Source organism: Neomonachus schauinslandi, chromosome 6 (assembly GCF_002201575.2).
Source record: "Neomonachus schauinslandi chromosome 6, ASM220157v2, whole genome shotgun sequence".
NCBI lineage: Eukaryota > Metazoa > Chordata > Mammalia > Carnivora > Phocidae > Neomonachus > Neomonachus schauinslandi.
The window spans coordinates 89,779,886-89,803,630 of NC_058408.1; the positions used below are offsets into that span (position 1 = coordinate 89,779,886).

The 23,745-nt window shown below is 41.4% G+C and overlaps 1 protein-coding gene across 2 annotated transcripts in view; it reads right to left on the bottom strand.

Annotated features, from left to right (window-relative positions):
- The window catches only part of ANK3 (ankyrin 3), a 101,772-nt gene extending 84,428 nt beyond the window's left edge, over positions 1 to 17,344 (bottom strand). For both annotated transcript variants that reach the window (XM_021699504.2, XM_044916035.1), the window contains exons 1-3: positions 17,258 to 17,344; positions 15,858 to 15,981; positions 10,807 to 10,909 (exon numbers count right to left, since the gene is read on the bottom strand). In XM_021699504.2, the coding sequence (XP_021555179.1) occupies positions 10,807 to 10,909; positions 15,858 to 15,981; positions 17,258 to 17,273 (243 nt within the window). In that variant the 5' untranslated portion in view covers positions 17,274 to 17,344. The remainder of the gene's footprint in view (positions 1 to 10,806; positions 10,910 to 15,857; positions 15,982 to 17,257) is intronic.
- Between the last annotated feature and the right edge of the window lie 6,401 nt (positions 17,345 to 23,745).

The window sequence follows — 23,745 nt, forward strand, 5'->3', positions numbered from 1 at the left end:
TGTGTAGTCATTTCTGCTTTTCAAAGGACTTTCACTTATATTCGCTCATTTGCTAACATGTGATAATTTGGGGAAAGCACAGCAAAAACAAACTGTTCCAGGGCCAGCACAGGACCTTTACAGTTACGCACACAGCGTGCGGATGTCCAACCAGTGGTGCCCCTTCGGTTACAAAACCGCATCTTGTAAATGTGCAGGACTCACTTATTGATTCAAAAATGCTTAAATTCCTATGCTAACAGGAGCAATACCAAAACTTCCTGTGTGTCAGCTGTGTTAAGCACTGTCCTAGACCTTTACAGTCATTTATTCTCTGAATCCTCAGCACCTAGTCCCACTAGGGGTCATAGTATACCCATTTCCCAGATGAGGAGACTGAAGTTCGGAGAGAAACTTCAAAAATTGGATGACACAAAATCAACACCCTGCACTGGGCAGCTCTCGTAGGACACTGTGTTAAGGAAAAATTCACTCTGACTTAATAAGACCTTTTACGCCCACATCAAAAATGATATGAAGAATAAGCACACCATTTTTCATCTTGGAAGTGATGTCAAGGACCCTGTTAAAATCAAAATGCACATTATTCAATAGAGTCCAAAGCCTGACTAATGATGATATCACTGTCTCCATGAGCTTAATACTTTCCAAAAATAGTTTCTCACTAGCCCTATTCATCAGAGGAAAGAGAAGAGCAAGTACACACTGGCTTTACAAGAGGACACACCCAAATGCCCAGGTCTGGAAATAAATGTCCGGGCACAGAAGAAAAGAGGCAGGGGGCCAGAAGGTGTATATACAAGGAAAAGAAAGAACAACCCAACTAACTTCAGTATTAGATACTTCTCCAGGTTGCCAACTGTCAAACCCCAGTACCGGATGACACCAGGGAAGGTCCTTCTCTTGTCTGCTCTGCTGCCCCCGAGAGCCAGTGGAAGGCAGTCCTGTAGATTAGCTGGTGGCCTTGACGTGCTATGGTCAACAGCACCAGGTAGACCGCACACTATCAGATCTCATACAAAACCCAGTGCATCTATCTGAAAAACTGTAAACATGGTTTACTTGAGAAACAGCTGGCTGATGGCACCAGACTAGGAGCCCATGAAAGGAAAGGCTTGCAAAGATAATGTTACCCCCTGGCCACAAACTGGACAGGACCAGGACAGGGGAACCCATGTGGTGTCAGTTCCCTTAGACCAAGAATACATGAGGTGGGTTTGACTTTGGCTATATCACTTCACTGCCCAGTGAGTGACAAGTCAAACCCCTCACTGAACTCCCATTTTTGCATGAGGGTAACTGGCAGATGAGATCACCTGTCCCAATTCACTGTGAGAATGGAATGCCACAAGTATTGTGAAAGTGATTTGAAAATTCTAAGGAATAGTGCAGAGGACCATAGGGGAAGGGAGGGAAACCTGAACGGGAAGAAATCAGAGAGGGAGACAAACCATGAGAGACTCTGGACTCCGGGAAACAAACTGAGGGTTGCAGAAGGGAGTGGTGTGGGGGGACGGGGTAGCCGGGTGATGGCTTTAAGGAGGGCACATGTTGGGATGAGCACTGGATGTAATACGCAACTAATGAATCGTTGAACACTACATCAAAAACTAATGACTAATATGTTGGCTAACTGAACGTAATAAAAAAAATAAAAGTGAAAATTCTAAATTGCTATGCAAACAGAGACACAGATTATAATAATCCTAAACTTCCTAGAGTTTTTATAAGTGGAGATAATTAATTTCTTAAATTGATAGAACATTACAGCCCTCTATAGAGCTTTTAGGAGAGCATGGGTCTTTTTTTACAAATTTTTTTTAAAGATTTTATTTCTTTGACAGAGAGAGACACAGCGAAAGAGGGAACACAAGCAGGGGGAGTGGGAGAGGGAGAAGCAGGCTTCCCGCCGAGCAGGGAGCCCGATGTGGGGCTCGATCCCAGGACCCTGGGATCATGACCTGAGCTGAAGGCAGATGCTTAATGACTGAGCCACCCAGGCACCCCAGGAGAGCATATGTCTTATCAGTCTGCAGGAAACAGCCTGCTGGATTCACAAACAATGGTGGGGTTTGGGCTGTGACAAATACTTGTATAAATACCAACTTTTCCCATGGTGAACATGCTTTGTCAGGTCTGCCACGCTTGGTGTATTAGAGCGGCAGCCTAGTGGTCAGCCACAGAATCGGTTAAGTAGCCACTGGACCTAAATTCTAGCCTCAGCTCTATCACCTAGTGTCACCTGAAGTGACACTGGGCAAGTGAAATACTCCTCTCAGCCCCAGCTTCTTTGTCTGTAAGTGGTAATGATAGTACCTAGTCCACAAGGAAGCTGAAAGCAGGAGTGAGATGATCCATTAATAAAATGCTGTGGCAGGTACTACAATAAGTATTCTAAGTATTGTGATCTACAGCAGACACTGAGTGAAATGGCAAACTGCTACGGGTCTGTTTGGACCTAGAGCAACTAGTTGCAAATATTCTTTTAAGGAATGGATTCCATCTTAAAAGAAAAAGTTTAATCCATACTCACTGACAATAGAACGGTGGTTACCAGAGGCTGGGGGGTGGAGGAAGAGGGGGCATATTGATCAAAGCGTACAAACTTGCAGCTAAGATGAGTAAATTCTGGAAACCCAATGTATAGCATGGGTACTGTAGTTAATAATAATGTATTATATTCTTGAAATTTGCTAAGTGAGATCTCAACTGTTCTTACTATACACATAAAAATGGTAAGTACAGGAGGTGGTGGATTTGTTAATTAGCTTGATTATGGAAATCATTTTACAATATATATACATATATCAAAACATCATGCAGTACATCTTAAAAAAAAAATGGATTCCACAAAAGAAAACCTGATTTAAGCAGAAAATAAAATAACAATTAAAGGCTTACTAAAGCAGGTCTTTTTTCCCCTCAAGTATTTCTTTTCTTAAAGTCAACTCTTATCACCCTAACATTTATTTGAGTCTAAAATGCAAACCATAGAAGCTGAGTTCCTTGGGATTTCCAAATCTGATTGATTTCAAAATAATTTATTTACCAAATTCCACAAAAGAAGGTGAATCAAGGTCATCACGGAAGCTGTTAACACAACATCCAGCTCAAGACATCTAAACTGTTCTACCTTAAGTAAGTCACAACACCAACCTGTCAGCCTTGAAAAAAAAATGCATAATCTTGCTGACCAATCTGTGAGAGGTGTTGAATGATCACCTGAGTAATGCTGGCAAAGCACTCCAAAGAGAAAAGGCAGCATATTAAATGTCACTAGTCAAAGGTGTTTATCTTCCAGGGGACTATCTCTAGCAAATCTTTAATCCCAGGCTGGCTACCTTCTACCACCAGGCACATTTCTGAGAGCCCCTTAGAATTACCTTCAACACAAGAACAGGAGGGCTAATCTGCTGATGTGGGGAAAGGGGAGGTGCAGGAGGAAAATGGAGTGGGGGGGCAGAGAAGGAAAAACTGAGCGTTAGCATAACCAGCCTTTGGGATTAGGCAATCTTCTTTTCTGTTACCGAGATAAGTGGCAATTGCTTAGGTCTTAAAGTGACAGACGTGCAATTTCTCCTGAAGAACCCTCCAATTCACATTTGACTTGCTAACACATCAAGTGGTACACAGCACTTCATATGAGCTCATATATATATCCGAGCACTTCACACTCATATATATATGAGATCATGCTTAGCCTAAAAAAGACCAAGTCTAACCTGAAGGATCTGGAGTCCTGGGCTGTTAGATAAATGAGAGAGTTACGAAGTGGCACGTAGGACGGCTGCCTCCAGGTACGGGGAGGCTCGAATAAAGCCTCCAACAGAGGACAGAATGACCCCTCAGCTCCCATTCAAACAGCCAGAGCAACTGTCACACACTCCTTTAGTTCAACCTTCTCACCTGGTCAGTAGTAGAAGCCCTGCCACTCCTCCCCAGAGACATAAGCCACGTGGGCAAATCTGGTCTGAGAGAGGAAGACTGCAAAATCAAAGCAACCTCCTGAGCCTCCTAAGAGAGGGACAGGACCTCGCAGCTGCCCCATTTCTCTTTTTTCGTGGAGGCACTGTCCCCACAGCAACGGAATTGAAAGGAAATGGAAGGCACTCACTGCTTAGTGAGCAATTAGCAAAGAATGCTTTTCTAAAAGTTTTCGCTTAGAACACCCAAATTTATAGCTATTCTCTTAAACTATAGCTCATTTTCTTATTTTGTTAAGATTACATTCATTTAGCTCTAGAGAGAAAGCATAAAATAGAATCTCACGATTGAATGGCACTTTAAGATGCTAGAAGACTTTCTATGTCGCCCTTGATATGCAGTTGCTCATGTCAGGTTTGACCACCACCAATATAAGCACATTAGTGAGGCCCCAAACCCCAATTAAACTGGCTTAAGACACTCCCTGACTCCCAGGGGTGGGAGGAGATTGAGATTAATTCACTGCTTTATAGAGCAAGAAAGTCTGGGAGGGACTAACTTCAGGCATGGCTGAATCCAGCCATGGCTCTAAAGATGGCAGGAATTGCTTGTTTTCATGCTCCATCCTTAGCAGCTTTGGGTTGACACCATCTTTAGAACTTAGCAACCCCAAAAGGCTACAGAAAGTCTCAAATTTGAGCCTCATTAGACTGGCTTAGATTTTACATTTTAACCTAAAATAATCACTGTAATCCAGGAAAAGGAAAGCTCTGAATGGCCAAGTTTGGGGCCCGTCCTTGGAGGAGAGGCAGGGATTTCTGACGCTTCTAAACGACATTGAGAAATGGATGGGGATACAGGTTTGACCATCAGATCCTGTCTGCTACCGAAAAAAGTGGAAACCAACCCATGTCCCTAAGTAATTTCTGCTCTTCTCCTATTCTTGGATAACTACCAGAAATCATACTGAATTAAATGTTTCTGCTTGCTGTATACCATACATCCCGTGGTCTTACAAACACTTCTAGGATCATTCAAAGGAAGTGTAACTAATTGGTTAGCCTGCAAAACATTTTTTTTTTTAAAGATTTTATTTATTTATTTTTTGACAGAGAGAGACATAGCGAGAGCAGGAACACAAGCAGGGGGAGTGGGAGAGGGAGAAGCAGGCTTCCCACAGAGCAGGGAGCCCGATGTGGGACTCGATCCCAGGACCCTGGGATCATGACCTGAGCCAAAGGCAGACGCTTAACGAGTGAGCCACCCAGGCGCCCTGCCTGCAAAACATTTTTAGACCACTATCATGCCTTCTACCTCATATCTACGTGAAGGTCAAGTATTTCCATTCCTTTAATGATGCCTTACATGCCATGACTTTTAGCATAATAATTTTCTCCATAATTTTTATAACGTTGCTGAATATAAGTTGTTGGTTCCTTTTAAATCACATTAAATAAGAAATTTATTATTAGAATTTGGCAAAAGCATAATAGAGAACACATGTCTAAATATAAACTTTCATGCTAAAAAACAGATAAAAATGGGGCACCTGGGTGGCTCAGTCGGTTAAACATCTGCCTTCGGTTCAGGTCATGAATCCGGGGTCCTGGGATGGAGTCCCCCATTGGGCTCCCTGCTCAGCGGGGAGTCTGCTTCTCCCTCTCCCTCTGCCCCTCTCCCCTGCTCTCTCGCTAACTCTCAAATAAATAAAATCTTTTAAAAAATGTAAAAAGGATAAAGATGATGGTACCACATCCATATTAAAAATACTAACAAGTGTGACATCTTAGAGAACAGAGTATAAAGTCTGAGGGCTCTCTGATGGCTCTTTTCCCACACGAAGCAATGCAGATGGACAGCCTCTAAGGAAGCAGCCTGGAGCCACATGACCAGTGACTCGGCCATTTACCCCCTGCGTCCCCTGGGATGAGTTACTTAAGCTGACTGTGCCTCAGTTTCTTCACCTTTTTAATGGAGCCAAGAAACTATCTCGAAGGGTTTTTGTGAAATGTAAATGAGTTGATACCAGTAAAACACTTAAAACAGTGTCTTGCACACAGTAGGAGCTCATGAACTGTTTTCACCGCTATCACCATAAGCACCGCCACACCTCCTGACACAGTGTCTCCTGAATGTTATTCCATTTAGATCATGAGGACTGGCTGGTGTGGATCATACACAGCAATTACATAAGCCATACCAAACAGTTGCTTTCAGTAATTATGTCAGAAGAAATGAAAGAACCAGTCTATTGTATTCATCCTAGACAACCCGGCTTCAGTTTGTAATCATCCCTTGTCTTTGTTACCTTCTCTTTGGAAAAGAATGTTTCCAAGCACAGATCTTGTTCCAAGACAGTCTGACATGCACAAATCAGAGCTTATAAAACAAATACATTAGATGTTGCATGATCAATATACAACAAGATCCCAGCCAGAGTTGCTTTAAATCAATGGTTCCTATCCAGAGATGCATCCCAGAATCACCTGTGAAGCCTTAAGAAACGCACGTGCCCAGGAACCCAGCGAGGGAGATTCTGATTCTGTCGGCCTCTTATTTTCCAAAGAGCCGCTGGTGATTCCAATGTATGCCCCAATGACGAATTCTAGTAATCCTACTCCCAGGGTGGGACTCAAACTCATGACTCTGAGATCAAGAGTCACATGCGCTTCCAACTGAGCCAGCCAGACATCCCTTCTCCCAATTAAGAATTCTGACTAGGGGGACGCCTAGGTGGCTCAGTCAGTTAGGCGTCTGCCTTTGGCTCAGGTCATGATCCCAGAGTTCTGGAATTGAGTCTCACATCAGGCTCCTTGCTCAGCGGGAAGCCTGCTTCTCCCTCTGCCTGCCGCTCCCCCTGCTTGTGCTCTCTCTCTCTCTGATAAATAAATAAATAAAATCTTAAAAAAAAAAAGAATTCTGACTAGGAATCAGTGGTTTTCAGTTCTGGGTGTGTTAAAAAATTCTATGCCTAGGCCATCCCAGCCGCTGAGCAATTTTTTTTAAAGTTTCTTTTCTAATTCCAGTTACTTAAAATACAGCCATATGAGTTTCAGGCGTATGTTATAATGATTCAATACTGCCATACATCACCCAGTGTTCATCACCTGACAGCGCACTTCTTAATCCCTACTTAACCCATCCCCCATCCACCTCCCCTCTGATAACCATTAGGTTGTTCTCTTTAGTTAAGAGTCTGTTTCTTGGTTTGTCTCTCTCTCTTCCTTTGTTTTGTATCTTAAATTCCACATATGAGTGAAATCATATGGTGAGCAAAAGTGTTTTAAAAATTCTTTAAGATGATTCTCATGAGCAGTCAGAGCTGAGAGTCACTGCCTTAAATAATAAAACCTGACAAATGCAAGGCATGATTTATTTACATATATATTTTCAGAGGCATATCTACAGGTGACCCTTGATTACAAGGTACAGGGAAGGTAAAAGTATAGGGAGTTCATGGATAACCCAATCTCGCAGTAATAAGAGTCCACTCTTGATTATCCAAGGGGGGATTAAGTGATTTACAGACTGCTCATGATTAAGGCTCAGCAGGCCATGATGATGGGCTCACTTCTCCCAACTCCATTCCCAGCTCTGGCCTCCATACCTTCCTTCAACAGCTTAGGTTCTTAGGAATATGGGAGCAGCAGGCCTGTGCTAATTATCCTGAGCCTCAACTGTACTTCAACTGCCGTTAATGTGCAAACTGATTAATCAGCAGCACGATAATAAAGAGGCAACTAACTATGCTTTGTACTGGTGAGGTCGCCTCTTGCTGAAAACGAGCTGCATGTGGAGAGTTTATTTTTATTCATTTTCCACCTTCATGTGTCAACACAACTTTAACTAGGCAATGATGGGCAGTTTTAAATCTGACAGTAAGTCATGTATCATTGCCTTAAGAACTCTAAATATTTAAGGCTTCTTGCATGCTTTTAGACAAAATCAATACTGTGGAGGAACTCCGTTTTCAAGTTTATAGATACAGATTTAGAGGCATGATGGATATAAACTAATAATGTTTGCCACTTAATTCTAATATAAAGTCTGTGCTTTATATGAAGCATACTTCTCAAGTAAATGCTTCTCATTAGTCTTGCAGAGTGTAACTAGTTCTTCCCTCGTAAAGCCTCTCTCTTGAGGAATTAGTCTCTTCCCTCTTCTGTAATAAATGAGATACTAGAGACTAAAGAAGTCAACATACCTCTTTTAGAGTTTGTTTTCCCCTTTCTTCCAAGTTTTTATTTTGAAAGAGTTCAAACAATGATGTGGAAAAAACTGTATAAGAAATACCCATATACATTTCTCCTAGATTCAACATTAACATTTTGGGGTGCCTGGGTGGCTCAGTTGGTTGACCGTCTGCCTTCAGCTCAGGTCATGATCCCGGGGTCCTGGGATCGAGTCCTGAATCAGGCTCCCTGCTCAGCAGGAAGTCTGCTTCCCTGCCTCTCCCTTTGCCCCTCCCCCATGCTTATGTGTGCGCTCTCTCTCACATAAATAAGTTCTTTTTAAAAAATTAACATTTTGCCATATTTATGCTCGCATGAGCTCTCTCTCTTCACACACACTTCTTTTGGCTGAACCATTTGAAAATAAAGAACTGACTTAATGATTACTTCATTGCTGAAAAGTGCAGCATGCATACCCCCGGAATGGAGATATTTCCCTATGTAGCTTTAATAACGTTGTCACTGTTAACAGAACTAACAATAATTTCCTAACAATATAGCCAGTACATTTTCAAGTGTCCTCAATTGTCCCTAAGATGTCTTTATGTTGTTCATACATTTTTTTCAAATCTCTGGTGAATTTATCATGAAGCTGTATGGCCATGAATAGTGTGTGTTCATTAAACATGCTAGTTCCACAAGGAACACCTGGCAGACCATGGGATTCTCTGTGGTTACTGAAGAAAGCAACTTCCCACCTCTGCAGTTATCAACTTAAAGATTTATTTGTAAAGGTTTCGAGATGTCCTAAGCTCTTCTTTCCCCTGACTACACTACAGAGCTATTTGTGACAGCCACAGAGGTGCTTTTCAAATTCAAGCGGCCACAAACTCAATGAAAGAACATCAGTTTTACCTCTAAAGTTCTCCTTACCCTTTCTTTCTTTTCACAAATCCTTCATTCTGATTAAAGCTGCCCCTTCCCGCCCACCTGAGTAAGTGGGTCTCTGCAGCAGCTAACAGATAATGATGGTGTGAGAAGCCTCGGAAGCCTGTTTGCAGCCTTGTGGCATGGCAAACCCTTCTATTTTAAGGTTGACAGGTAGAAATCGAAAGGTAGTATAACTATGGCTGTGGGAGTGGCGGTGATGGTGGCGGTGATGGTGAGCTCATGGTGCCGGTGGTGGCCCCAATTTCAGACCCTTGTCCCAAAGTAAATATATATTCAGAAATATAAACCATAATTAGGTTCAGTCAAGCACTTGAGATCCCATTCTAGAACTAGGCACATGTTTTGTGTATGACCAAAGTGTTACTGATACCCAAGGAAGTGCCTATCACCTGCGATTTTGTAAGTTTTGTGGGGTTTCCTTAGGCCTGGAGAATAAGGCATGTCTACACTTGTGTCATCCATATATCGAATAACACCTCCTTTTAATTGGGAACATGAGGAGATCAGGATTACCCGACCAGGATAATGACCACAGCCAACCAAGAGACAGCTCCTCAGAACATCTCAACCAATACCTGGGCAACACCTTATACCCAAGAGCTTAGCTTCATTAGTGGAGACAAGTGCTTTCTCTTGTGCCAACACCCACTTAACCCTGACATGCTATTGTGCCTGTAATTATTTTACAAAGGGTGCTTATGTCTGACCAAACACTTCAACAGCCACTGTATTCACCTCTGTAAAATCTGCTTGCGAAGAATGTTCTAGAGAGTGTAGAGTAATAAAATATTTATTGTAGGTTCTTGTGAAGTACAATGTACATCTGTATGTCTGGAAGTCAGCATCTCTAAACACAGAGGAGTCCCAAAAATCTGACTACCGGTTGCTTATTAAACCTCTAACTTGGTGATACTGTTCCTATCACTTACTCATCTGCTCTAATTTACCTTCATTGTTCACTGAATAAGTCTAGCATAATTTCACCCACTATTGACATTGGTTAAATATGGTAAGCCACCTTCGAAATTAGTTTTATGGCCCAAAGAGTTTCATCCATCATTAGCTCATGACTGTGCGCATTTAAAACCAGGTACTGTGTGTGTCTAGAAGAATGAACCACCCTGAGCCCACATGCAGCAGGACTATGTTGCTGGAACTTCTTGCATTAAATCAGTATCTTTTCAACCATAATTACTGAAAAGAAGAAATGGCATGAACACCAGCAGAGATTCTGGTAGAAAACAAAATACTATCACGTCTTGAGAAGGCCCATCACAGGTAGCTTTGATGCTAAGGGATCAAAAACCTGACCAATATCATCTTTAACTACATGCTAAAACAATTCTAGCAAATTCCAACATGCACCCAGTATGTTCAGGAAAATCAAACACTCATGTGGATGATGTCAGCAATGTTAGCTACCAATTATTATTAATTCTTTTAAAAAACTGAAATAGATTTGACCTTGAAGTGAGAAAGTGACCCATGTCTTTGCTAGGACTTTGAGTTCCTCTCTGTGGGCCATTAGGGATTCACCTGCAGACAAGCAGGCTATTTCTGTATATGGCACAATTGATTTTTTTCTTTTTTTTTTTTTTTAACCAGTGATTTTTTTCCTGTGTCCATGGCAGTACAGGAAGATTTATGAATGCAAAATCAAACATGTAGAAATACCGTTTTTATCACGGGACAAAGAGCTCGATTCAATCATAGCAACGGAAATTCAACAATCCAAGAATATTTGAAGGAGAACACATACCTGCTCTTTGGATGGTACGAGGAGTTCTTCAATCATCATGCTGTCCCGTGCGTAGGAGCTTCTGTTCAAGGTGTACGACCTATCCGAACTGAAGGAGCGGAGGCTGTTGTATTTACAGTTAACCATTCAAGAGTGGTGGATGATGATGAGATGAATAAAATAAAATTAATGCATGCAACTTTGAAAACAGGCAAGATGGCTAAAAATATCAACAGAAGTCGTTCTCGAAAAGACATCATCAAAAATAAAATCCTTTATATTTGAGGAAATCTCTTCAACTTGGACAATCTCATGATCAGATTTTGTTTAAAATTAGGCCAAATGGTGTTAAATCTGTAAGAATATGAAATGCATGAAAACTTTGGATGTTTCAACATGACAGTTGAACCAACATGGCAATTGAGAAGAACCAGATGACTCTCGATAATCTGATAATTGGAGAGAGTTTCTATGGTAAGACCGTATGTTAGAGTCTCCTTTATTTCTGGTCCATATCTGTTCACCTTGCACTATTGAATGGAATTCTGACTGCTGCAAATGGGTGTGTTCATAAGTCTCTGGAAACCAGATATGGGTTTAACCTAGTAAGAGCTCGGGTTTACAGCTGGACTCATGGAAAACGTAGAAAAGGTCTTATGACAAACAGACCTTGCGTGATCTTTGCCATCTTTCTGGCCTTGAAAAATTCAAATTTCACACCTGGTTACTTTGTCTTTCCTTGCTCTCCTCCTTCCTTCCTTGTGCCTTATATTGTTCTCCTCTCTAGCCTCTCTTAAATCCTCTACACAGCCCCTGAGGTTCCCAGAGTGCAAGACCCCTGATGTCCTGAAATGCCTCTCACACACTGACCTCGAAACTAAAAACCAACAGAGAGTTGGGGGGGAGGGAGTGGCAGGGCAGGAGAAGTGGGCAAAGATGCTCAAAAGGTATGAACTTCCAGTTATAAAATAAGTAAGTCCTGAGAATGCAGTATACATCACAGCGACTTAGCTAATAATATTGTACTGAGTATTTAAACACTGCTTAAGAGAGTAGATGTTAAAAGTTCTCATCACAAGAAAAAAAATATTTGTAGCTATGTGTGGTGATGGATGTTAATGTGACTTATTGTGGCGATCATTATTTTGTACACCTAAAACTAACATGTTATATGTTAATTACATCTCGACTTAAAAAATAATAGAGTAAGGGATGTTGGGAAGCCTGCACATACGCATACTGGGATTGCAGCTAATCCGAGCCTTGGCAGGACGCCTTGGGATTAATCCTCCAGAAACAGAGGACAAGCTTGTGAGGAGCTGCTCTGAGGTCATGTCTGTCTTGCCTCCCTATCCCACCCATCGTGATAGGCTGTCATAAGGTAACTTTGCACTGCTCTTGTTTTGAAGGAGGTCTGACCCTTCCTGCCCTGCCCTCCCCGGAACAGAGCTGCAGAACAAGAAACCTCTTAGTGGTAGTCCCAGCAATGCAGTCTCCCACAACTACCGTGGTAGGTAGACAGCCCCTTTTGTTTCAGTGGCGCCCTTACTCACATGGAGGACAAGGACAGGGGGAAGTTGCCACCCGTCACTGCCCATGTAAACAATAAACTGTCTGGATCTACATGTGGCTGCTTGAATCTTTACCAATAGAATCAGGCCTTGGCCTTGCCTTGTGAGTGTGTGACAGGGAAAACAGCAAAAAGGTATATAAGAAATGGTTTCTTGCTTTGCACAAAATGACTTCTTTTCTCCACTGCTCACTGTACTAAAGATTACCCAAGGTGGGTGTTTTTATAACAAGATACAGAGGCCCCTGAATTACAGGAATCATTCTAAGGGTCTACACAAATGAGTAGATGCGTTCTTCTAGGATTAGAGCCTTGCCTTCCACCAGAATCTTGGGGGGATCTTCAACTTCAAAATAACCATCGTTCTCTAGTGTATTCAGCAAATATGTACGGACTCTTATGAGTAAGGCACAAATGTTAGAGACTGGATAGAGAAGCAAAAACAAAACCAGAAAGAACTAAGCCTTATTTCTGCACAGAGGAGTTACCTAGTAAGCCACGTGCCTGGCCATGTGCATGGGTGGGCCTTCTGGACCCAGTCACAGGACACATAACTTCATTTTTTTTTCCTGCTTCAGTGGCAAACATTTTTTTTTTTTCTGTTACTCCTGTTTCTAGCCCCTTACCTTCTCTCAAATACAATCTAACTCCCCTAAAAGCAGATATCGTCTTTCTACTCTCTAACTCAACACTGTCCAATAGAACCTTCTGCAATGATGGGCATGTCTTAATCTGCACCGTCCAAGACAGTGGCCACTGGCCACATGTGGCCACTGAACACCTGAGGCGTGGCTAGTGTGACTGAAGAATTGAAATGAATTTTATTTAATTTTTACTAATTTTAATTTAAACAGTCTTTTGTGGCTAGGGGCTACATCATCAGTGTAACTTCTAGCACTCATAGCAAGGTTCCATTTGCCCCAGTGATGTGGTGTGGGAGGCACTGGGAAGCCCCACTCTGCGCTGCACATTCATTTTTAGAAATTCTGGTTTCCATTGCATATGCTAACATTGGTGGAACCACGTTACAGGATAGGTGAACAAACACTTAAATGTTTAAAAAAATTATTACCTATTCATTTTAACTTCAGTTTTTAAATCTATCTAAGATTTGTTAATATTTTAAAAATATCCTCTGTTTCTTTTAACATCTGTATGAGTGCCAACTGAAGAACAGAGCCTAGAAACTGGGTGCTGTCAATGGAAAAGCCTAAAGATGTCTTCGTTTTATACAATGTCTAAGTTCCTGCTCCTCACTGTTCCCAACCAAGTTACATTAGACAGATGGAGCTCATTATGTCCATCAAGCTTAGCTCTGAATCCTTAATACATCAGAGCCATTTCAGCTACTAAAACTAGATATTATTTGCATGGGGATCTGGAAAGCATTAAATTGTTTTTAACTAAGGTCAACTATATTATTTGTAGCCATCAGTACACCCTAAGTGTTAAATAAGGAAGTGTTAGAAAAACACATGCCTCAGAAGTCTAAAATTATACTAATGTACCTAGCACAAAGTCAAATAAAACGGCCACCAGCAAACAGACTGCTTTTCAAATCAAGACTTTTTCTTCAAACCCAATGAAAGTTCTCCAGTTACTTCATGCACTATACAAACTTTGTTAAAGGAAAGAAATTCCTTAAGTGTTCAATTTTGCATTAGTCACATCTCTTGTCATACATTTAGTTACTTCCTAAGTTTCTCAGAATTACAAAAGTGATTTTCTAATGTTGAGCAGGAAAAAAAAAGAAAAGCACATTGCAGCACAGCACAGCACAATGCTGAAGAAAATAAAAATGAGAATATGAATCAGGGAAGGGCAGAAAACACCGTAAAAGGGACATATCTTCTTACCTGATCTTGGGACTAATTTAAAGTTTTTTTAGAAAAACACAGGAGAAGTGGAAAGCAAAAAAAATCAGACAGGGAAAAAAGAAAAAAAATGTTATGGTTGAATGAGTTACACATTGAATGTATTCCTTTTAAATGTTACACTCAGAATATTATATTTGGTGATACTCTAACAATACTTTAAAAAATATATCGGCTTTGTAGATTTTATTTGCAGATTTGCCTCTGAGCATAACATGAGTTGCCAATGTAAAACAAAAATGAGTTACACATAATAGCAACAAATCATAACGGTGCAATCAAGACCAGGAATGTGGAAGCCTTAGAACTGTCTTGAGAAAAACTATAAGAGACAATATGCTGGTTTCATCTCTCACTGGATGTCAGCTTCTACAATTTTCTATATACAAATGATTGATTCACAAAATGTAGCTTTTACATATTATCTGAGGAAGAGAATCAGCTAGTTAATGGATTGCAAAAGCTATTAAGCCTCCAAATAGAATTTTCTCTTGAGATCCTTTGAGATTCTGCCTATTTTCAGTTGTAGCTTGTGGCTCTGCGCGCTTACCTGAAACATTATGTATTTTTAAAAAGTTATTTTCCCCTTCCTATTAATGATACCTGCTACAATAAGCTTTTAAGGACTTTTATAAATACACTTATCAAGCAAAAATTCTATGGAGTTACATGACGTTCCAAATTCCACTAATAAAAAAACTGGAAGAAAAATCAATTCAGTATCTAAACTGGCTACATCAACAACACTGAGAATAAACTCCCAGGCTTTACTTTCTGGGAAGTGCCATTTACTATTAGACAATGAAACTTTTTACAACAGATCCTTAAACTATAGGAAAATGTCCTCAGGGCTCTGGCTTAGAAAGCTTAATTATTAGCTTTAAAATAACTTAACTGTCAGCAAACATGCTGTTAAACCAACCAGGGAAAAGAAGTCCCCAAATTCTGGACAAGGTCCTGTTTCTTTCAGCCAGCGTCAGGTAAGTGTGAGCCAAGGTTTTTCACATGCAAAAGTTTTACACTTCAGTTTTAAGGACTGAATTTGCTACCATTCCTGTCTGTGACTTTGGGAAGTCTGGTAGCACTCCTGACGCATCCCTTGTAAACAAGGTAATGGCATAGTTTTAGAAGAGATACCCAAACACTTGGCAGACAATCCTAATAAACTATATGTAATTTTTTTTTCAACAATGCTCTCTTTTAAGTCTCAATCATGAATGATGCTTTCAGTGAAGAAGAGAAAAGAGTGAGCAATCCATACAACTGTATCGCACTTACTGGAAAATAAGATTTTTCATTCACTATGGAACACAATTTAATTTTGAAACACGGAGACCGCACTGGCCCTCCCAGTTCTGTCAGTGAGCTCTTCTACTATCATGCCTGAAGCATGACTGCAAGGGGGGAACAAACCAACACTCGACATGTTAATCACAGAAAATCAAGGACCGAAAAACCACGAAAGAAAACGGCAGAGCATGTACACTGGCAGTGAGAACATTCTACCAAATTCACACCCTCATCCAAAGAGCACATCGCAGGATAATGTGAAACGTGAAAATGACTTTGGTTGATGACAAATCATGGTTGTATTAAATTAACTGTGAAAACCAGCAACGATAAAATACCTGGCGGAACGGGCCCCGAGACTGAAGCCCATGTAGCCCTCGGCGGGGAGAGAGTCGTCACCCAGCTCCTTAAGGTCCTGCGGCCCAAGATACTTGTCCGTGTCCCCTGTCATGGCGTCCTCACCTGCCGATGCACAAAGCAAGCCAGAATCAGAAGCTTCCCTTTCTCGAAAACACGTCTGTTGTGGAGAAAACCACTCCTTTGGTCATCAGCAAATCATCCATGTTCTCATTCACTTTCCCTTACCCCCAGATAATATGTGTTACTGCCGTTTAGAAGGAAAAAGGAGAGGGGAGGTTAGTTCATAATTTCAAGAGTGAATGTAAGTAGCGAAAGGGCTCCTGGGGTTCAGTACCAATTTTAAAACATTTCCCCGATCTCATTCCCCCCCTCAAGCCCCGGCTGACTAGAAAGGTGGATCTTTTTTGTCAGTTAGCTTTCCACGCCTCACCACAAGGAGAGCAGCTTGTCCGAATGGACGTGGACTGCAAACTAAAAGCCACCTTGCCATTACTACTCTGGAAATTAGACATGGGAAGGGAGTGGACTTTTTTTTTAAATGTCTTCTCACACACAAGATTTCAGTTTGGGGCTTATGTAAGAAACTAGCAAGTCATTTAACTGGAACTATCACTGCTTCGCTGGAGAACGTTGAAACACATCAATTTCGAACTGTTTCTACACCTGTCACATGAACAGCTCGGTCCAGCTGCCCCAGGGCTGGAAGGTGACTTGGAAAGGAGCTCTACCTTCTGTAGAGTACAAAGGCAGAGACCAGCACTTTGAAAGAAGGACTATATAAATTGCTCTCTGCCCAGCAATACAAAGAGTTAATTCCGTAAAACTTTTACTAGCTACATAGGCATAACATGACCTCATGGAAAAACCACATTCCAGGAGTGACAGAGCAGGTTTTTGAAATGCCTTTTGCCCTCTGGGACGGTTCCCATCCTTTTGAAAACGCAGCACAGTCGGTGGAAAAGTTAGTTCTGCAAAGCAGGCAAACCTAATCCCCTTTTTATGACTCTCCTTCCCTTTCTGGACACAAGTTTGGCTGGCCGAGAGAGATTTCAAAAGCGTGGATGTTATGTTTTCTCAAAGGTAAGTGATTCATCTGTCCCAGCTATATTTTCCAATTCCTTCATTCAGTACCGTTTATAATTTCCATTCATTTAAATCCAGGAAACCACACGAGCTTAGCTTTTAAACTACCAATCAAGTCTAAAAATACACTGTCAACTACTGTTTTTGCAAATATAAAAAATAAACAGATCTGCTTTCTACTACTACCCAGTACCGAGAGATTATTTTAAGTAACTATTCACAGCTGGGCTATTTGCACATTCACTGCATCTGAAACAAACACAGCACACACCAAGTACTTAAAGAAAGCGCTTACTCTGTGGTAAAGCCATTTCCACCAGGCGGGGCTGATCAAATGTTTCCCTGTTGTTTCCAGGAATTCCTTAAGCAGTGATTTAGAATGTACCTCGGAATCAGCCCAAACAAACCGACCCCTGGGTTGTATTTGCCGACTTCACCACCGCCGCTGGGTTCTGCTCAGCATCTTCGTGTCCTCACAGGCAGTTGAAGAAGTACACATCTTTTTCTAACTCATCAGAGTTCAAAGATTTTCGATATTTCAAACCAGAAAAAAATAAAATAAAAAAGAGCCAAACCTGGCTACCCTTAATTGAGAAGACCCTTTTGATCACTCTGCAGACATCCTTTTAAAGCTCCTTCTGATTGGACCAAAAACTCCGCTGGCAAGCCTCTAGCAGGACCGAATGGTGACATAAATGCAAGCCCTTGAGTTATTTGTATGTAAATATGAGGACTGCTCCAGTGTAGACTTTCGGTAATTTGATACCAATGGCCGGTGCCTAACTGGGTAACCGCGGCAGCCTTAAATCTAGGGAGAGCCAGCGACCCGGGTGCTGCGTTTAATTATGAGGTGACTCTTCTCCAACATGAATGAAGAAACGGCCAACCCAGGTAGAGGAAAAACAGAAGAAAACAAAGAAGTGGCCCAGGCGGGGAGTGGCCCGGAGCTCCAGGCAAACTTTCAACTTTGTTCTCGGCTGCGAACACCAGGAGCCCTGGTTATTTATGGTCCCTGTCAGGTGGAAGGAGGGGAAAAAAAGAGCCGGAGGGAGGGCCTGCCCTTGAGCCGAGGTGCTGAAACTGGCGGGCCGAAGGGAGCCGCGGTGGTTCCCGAATCTCTCCGAGCAGCACTGGAGGATACACGAATCCCCACTGCTTTTTATCAAGAGTTGGAAGAAAGGAGCAGAAGTGAGACGAGCTGGAAAAAGCAAGTGGATGTCTGCTTCACTTTGGGCACAAGTTCTTTCGGCTCTTTAACACCCTCAAAGGAACTCCCTGGTGCTCCCTCCTTGAGAGGGCTCGGCGGGGAGCGCCCAAGCAGGGGCCAAGAGGTCTTTGCTGCAGACGGCAGGACGCAGCCCAGAGGAGGCGCTTCGGTCACTTTGCTGTTACACTGTTTCTCTCTCTGGGACTCCTGGCCTCCCTTTTGAGCTGCTCCACCCTGTTTGTGTTGGCAGCGGAGGAAAAAACTAGCAGGACTTCTGCATCCTCCATCTGGGTACGCTTGAGAGGCGATTTCAATGGCTTTTTTTTTCAGACTAGCTGGAAAGTTAGGCTAGACACTAAGTAAAGGGTTTTGAACGGTCTTGCTGAAACAAGTGGTTTACAGCACTTTTCCATGAGTGTGTCTATCTGCTGGATTGTTCTCTAAAGATACAGAAATTTGAGTCTGTAGAACCGATGAAGTGGGGAACACATTTGTTTTTCCTGGATAAATGCAGAGATCAATGAATGCATGACCCATCTAATAGTAAGCTGACAGGAGACCCGGGGCTTTAATTTGAGCAGCCTGACTGTAATCAACACAGTAAATTTGCAGGAATAGAAGGGAAGCCATTTATAATGGCTTGAATTATGTATTGAAAAATATTCCCAAGCAAAAGAAAAATATGTATTGAAAATGTACTGAAAAATATTCCCAAGCAAAAGAAGAAATTTCCAACTTTGCAAAGAATGGAAGGGGAAGTCATGGTTAAGATGGAAAAATGACTAAACATTAATCTGTTTTCCATATCTGCACTTAAGATCTAAACTGCTTAGCAAAGCCTCATTCAATGACTACCGCTCAGTCAAGCTTCCTAACAAGGACTGCAATGAAAAGATTCCTTCCTCTTGACTTCTCGGCAGGCCTTCCCTGGCCAGTCCAGCACACCTGTTGGCCCGTCTGTTATACAGAATTATTTCAGTCCCTAGAATTCCGAAACTCTTTAGACTTTGAACCATTACATAGCGTGCACTCTTGATGGAACCTTTATCCCTCTTCTTCACCTGAGTAATCTCTTCAATCTTTGACTCTAAAATTCCTCCTGTCCTGGACTCACCATCTTAAGTTAGTGCACTGTTCTTCGTGTGGGCTTCCCTTATCAGAGTGTATTGCCAGGGAAAACGTCTGTTTAGTCTCTCCCACTGGAGGGTAAGATCCATGCTAGATTAGGAACCAAATTCTTCCTGAACCTGGCATATTGCAACAGCCCCATAAATATTTTTGGATTTCATCATTGCTTTTATTAAAGAGCATAGTAAAAACAAAACAAAACAAAAATCAAAGAAAACCAGACTCTTAAAATACAGAGAACAAACTGGTGGTTGCAGAGGGGAGGTGGGTGAGGGGATGGGTGAGAAAAAAAATAAAGAGGCTGGTGGTTGTGATTTTCTGCTCATCTACAGGCCACAGCAATTTAGCACTCTCTGGCATGCCAAGTTTGATGACTGGTATACAGTAAACTGTTAATTAAGTTTCTATTCTTCTTTACCCATCCTTCTTAGACTTCCAAAATGGTCACTATGAAACCAAAAGATGCCCAGAGTTGAAATGGGGGTGAGAGCTATCAATATATTTGGCCAAAGATTCATTAAAATAGCCTTATGACATGGTGAAAACATTTCTTACAAGGGGTTTCAGAAAGTAGGAACCCAGGCGATGGTATTACTTTAAGGCAGTCTTGCATAGTCGGTGCTCTGGATTCAAATCCCGGCTTCATCATTTACTAATTAGGTGACCTTTGGAACACTGTTTACTCTGAGTCACAGTTTCCACCCCTACGAACCTGGGAAAATAACTCTGCCTCTAATCTTAGCCCTCTTGAGGGAATTCAATGAAATAATGCACAGAATAAGGGCTTCATCAGCACAGTTAGTGTTATCCTGTAACACCGTCTCTGCTCTCCACCGCCTAACGCAAGGCCTGGCTCCTAGGTACTCAATAAGTATTTGTTGACTGACGGATTGAATGAATAATAATAGACCACACTCACTCTCCTTTCAATAAACAAAATATTCTATAATTTTGTACAGTACAACACACTGTTATATCAAAAATTAGAAAGGAATGACATGAATTGTGTTGAACGGCTTGTTAATGGCCTCTAATTCATTCTACAATCCAAAAATATTTTGATTAGTAATAGCTTCGGACCAACAGGCCTGAACACAGATAAGCCAACAAAGATAATGGACAACTCTGATAGAATATCAGATATATTTAGTTGAAATATATATATATTAGCAAGAATCACACATTTTCACTTACTAAGAAGCACTTGTGTGGATTTATGTTTCCTTGAAGTGTTTGGTGCAGTGTTATAACAGTTGTGTTGTAGATAAAATTGCGAATTTTGTGGTGAAGAGGGTGTGGCAGCTAGCGTTTAAAGAAGCTTTCTCCCCACCCCCACACGAACCGTGTCTCTTTCATTGAATCTGGGCTGGTTCAATTTTGAACAATAAAATGCAGGGAAAGTGATTTTGCAAGACTTTTCATTTTAGTTCAAAGAAACCTTGTAGTTTCTCCTTGGCTCTCTTTTGAACACTAGGTTAGGGGAAGCCAATCCCAATGTAAGATATGTGACTACCGTGAGACCACCATGCTGTAAAGAGAGTCAAAGAAGCCATAGGGAACATGGAAAGAGAGAGAGAGATGCCCAGCTAGCCCTCAGCTGTTTCAGGGCCGTCCTTGCGGGGCTGACAGACCTATAACTGAAGATACCACATCGAACATTCTGCCATATTGCTCCCACCCCAGCTGCTACCCAACTGTAATCTCAGCAAAGAGCTCAAGAATCCAGCTGAACCCAGTTAACTCACACAACCATGGGAGATAATAATAAATTAAGCCACTGATTTTAGAGGTGTGTCATTACAGTGCAGTAAGCAGTGGACACAGAGAGGAATGAGAAATGACAAGGTCCAAAGGTAGGCCAAAGAGGTCACATGCTGATTGCTTAATGCATCCCTAGTGAATTGAGAGTTAGCTCTGTAGCGTGCTACCTAATTAGCACAGACCAAGTCCAGGAAGACTACCCTGGTAAATGCCACCAGAGGAAGCCTCATCTATTTAGTACTGACTTTATGCCTCTTAAAATTATGAGCACTGGTGTTTTCATTGTTAATCCATTTCTGATAATAAAATACCAGTGTCTGGAAAATGTTTAAAGGAGAACACAAAACACCCCAGTCTACCTCAATCCCACCATTCACCAATAATAAAAGCTGTTTGAGGCATTTCACTTCAATTTTCCAGCTATCCCCTCTTCCTAGTCCTCCTATCATGTGACGGAATGTACCTAACCCAACTTCCCCACAATCTTACATTGTGCCCACTAATCAGCCCTTTTATGCTGAATAGAGGAAACAGTTCTTGGCTAATATTTAAAAGTGTCTTCATGCCCTAAGAGTTCTTTCTTTTTTTGCATGTCATTTTTTTCTGTTTTCCATCTTAAGATCATCACCGAGGAATACTTTTGTTGCTCTCCTAGGGGTTGAGGAGACAAGAATCATAAAGAAAGTTCCTTAAGGTAACTATACCAAGTTACATGGTCTGAAACTTTGCTCAGAAGTGCTTCATTCCTCCGCTATGAAATGCACAATCTTCTTCCCAAGGTATTATACTTTGTAACATTAGGCAGTTGCAGTTAATAATACATTACACCTTCGAATGAACTAATAGTAGAAAACCTTCAAATCATGTGGGATTTTAAAAAAAGGCTAGATTAGAAAGAATACAGAGGAACATAGGATCTAGACTCTAGTGATTTATTAGGATTGCTTTCTTAATGGAACTCAGCAAATAGTCTCACAAATAGTTAATGATCGAAACTTAGATTTAGTGTGCTTATTCTGAAAAAAAGTGATTGTTTTGACCACCACATAGCAAAGAAAAGAAATGAAAACTTGGGAAAATAAATCCGTTAAGCATGTCTAGTCTACCTTATAGAATAGTAGCATGAGAGCACACCATTATAATCACCCCTAGTATCTACTGAGCATTTACTATGTTCTAGGCACTGTGTGGTGCTTTGTAAGCATTATTTCATGCAATTCTTGTAACAACCTTATGAAATAGAATTGTCCCCATTTCAATATAAAGAAAACCTAGTTCAGAGTGGCAGATAACCCACGATCACTTAGAAATTGGGTAAAACTGGATTCAAAGTCAGTTGGTTTGACTACAGAGCCCCACTTTTTAACTACTGTAATATGTTATGTTATTGAACAAATACTATAAGAAATTGGTAACCAAAGTGTAAGCTCCGTGAGGGCAGAGGTTTTTGTCTGTTTTGTTCCACATCCAGTGCCCAGAACAGTGCCCAGCATACAGTAAGTGCTCAATAAACGTGTGCAATGAAAATTCAGTGATTGCCTTTGGAGGCAGCAACTATATTACTGGAGTGAGGAGAAGGAGGGAGACTTACTTTTCACAGTAAACTCTTGTACCTTGGGAATTTTATACCATGTGCATCTATCACCTATTCAAAAAATGAATAAAATTAACAAAATAAAACAAAACCAAATACAGGGACTGCATACTTATATGTGTGCTTATATATACATATAAGTCATACTTATATGACTGCAGATAAGTCATATAGGCTGTGTTCCACATACCAGAATAGGTATTTTGACACACACAGGTCTGCCAGGTAGATGTGAAGATATGTATGTGCACCAGCAAATATTTGGCAAACGTGGAGAGGAAACTCAATTCTTTACGCTATGTGACCTTACTATTTAAGAGATGGAACAGGAGGGATAAAATCACAAGGCGGGAAGAAGGAGATGCACATTATTTATGTGACACTTCTAATAGCTCCCCAGTGTTCTAAAGTGGTGGTTCTCAATCTGTAGGATGCAACAGAAACCCCTGAAAATCTGTATTTCTATGAGTTCCCAAGGGAATCTGCTGCTCCGGGTCCAAGAACCACACACTGTGATAAGCACTGGTTTAAGGGATCCTTACACGTAAGTGACAGTTATCTAATGGCAGTATTGATTCGAGAGAATTAAGTATCTATTTTCCTGCTGGGAATTACAAGAGTAATTAAAATTGCTTCAGCAATGGAATTCAGTGAATGGAGTGCAGTATTTCTAAATTTCCAGGCACATGTTTGTATCATCTGAGAACCTTGTTAAACTGCAGACACTGACTCCACAGGTCTGAGGCTGGCCCTGAGATTCTGCGTGTGGAACGAGCTCCCAGGGGACTGAAAACCACGCTTTGAGCAGTGAGACAGGAGGGCACTGGACTAGGCTCTGTTACGAGTAAAGCCAACTATGGCCTTTGAGGCATTTTGTCTCCAATAAAGACCGGGACACAAACAATAATAGAAATACTGTACTACGTCTCCTGCTGGTTATGATTGACTTAGTGCTTTGCATGTGTGAGACACTGTGCTGGGCACTTTATATGCACATCTCATTTAGTCTTCAACCCCATGAAGCAGGTACTCTCATTTCCCTTTTCTAAATGAAGACACAGATTCAGAGAGGTGCAGTTATTGTTCAAAGATC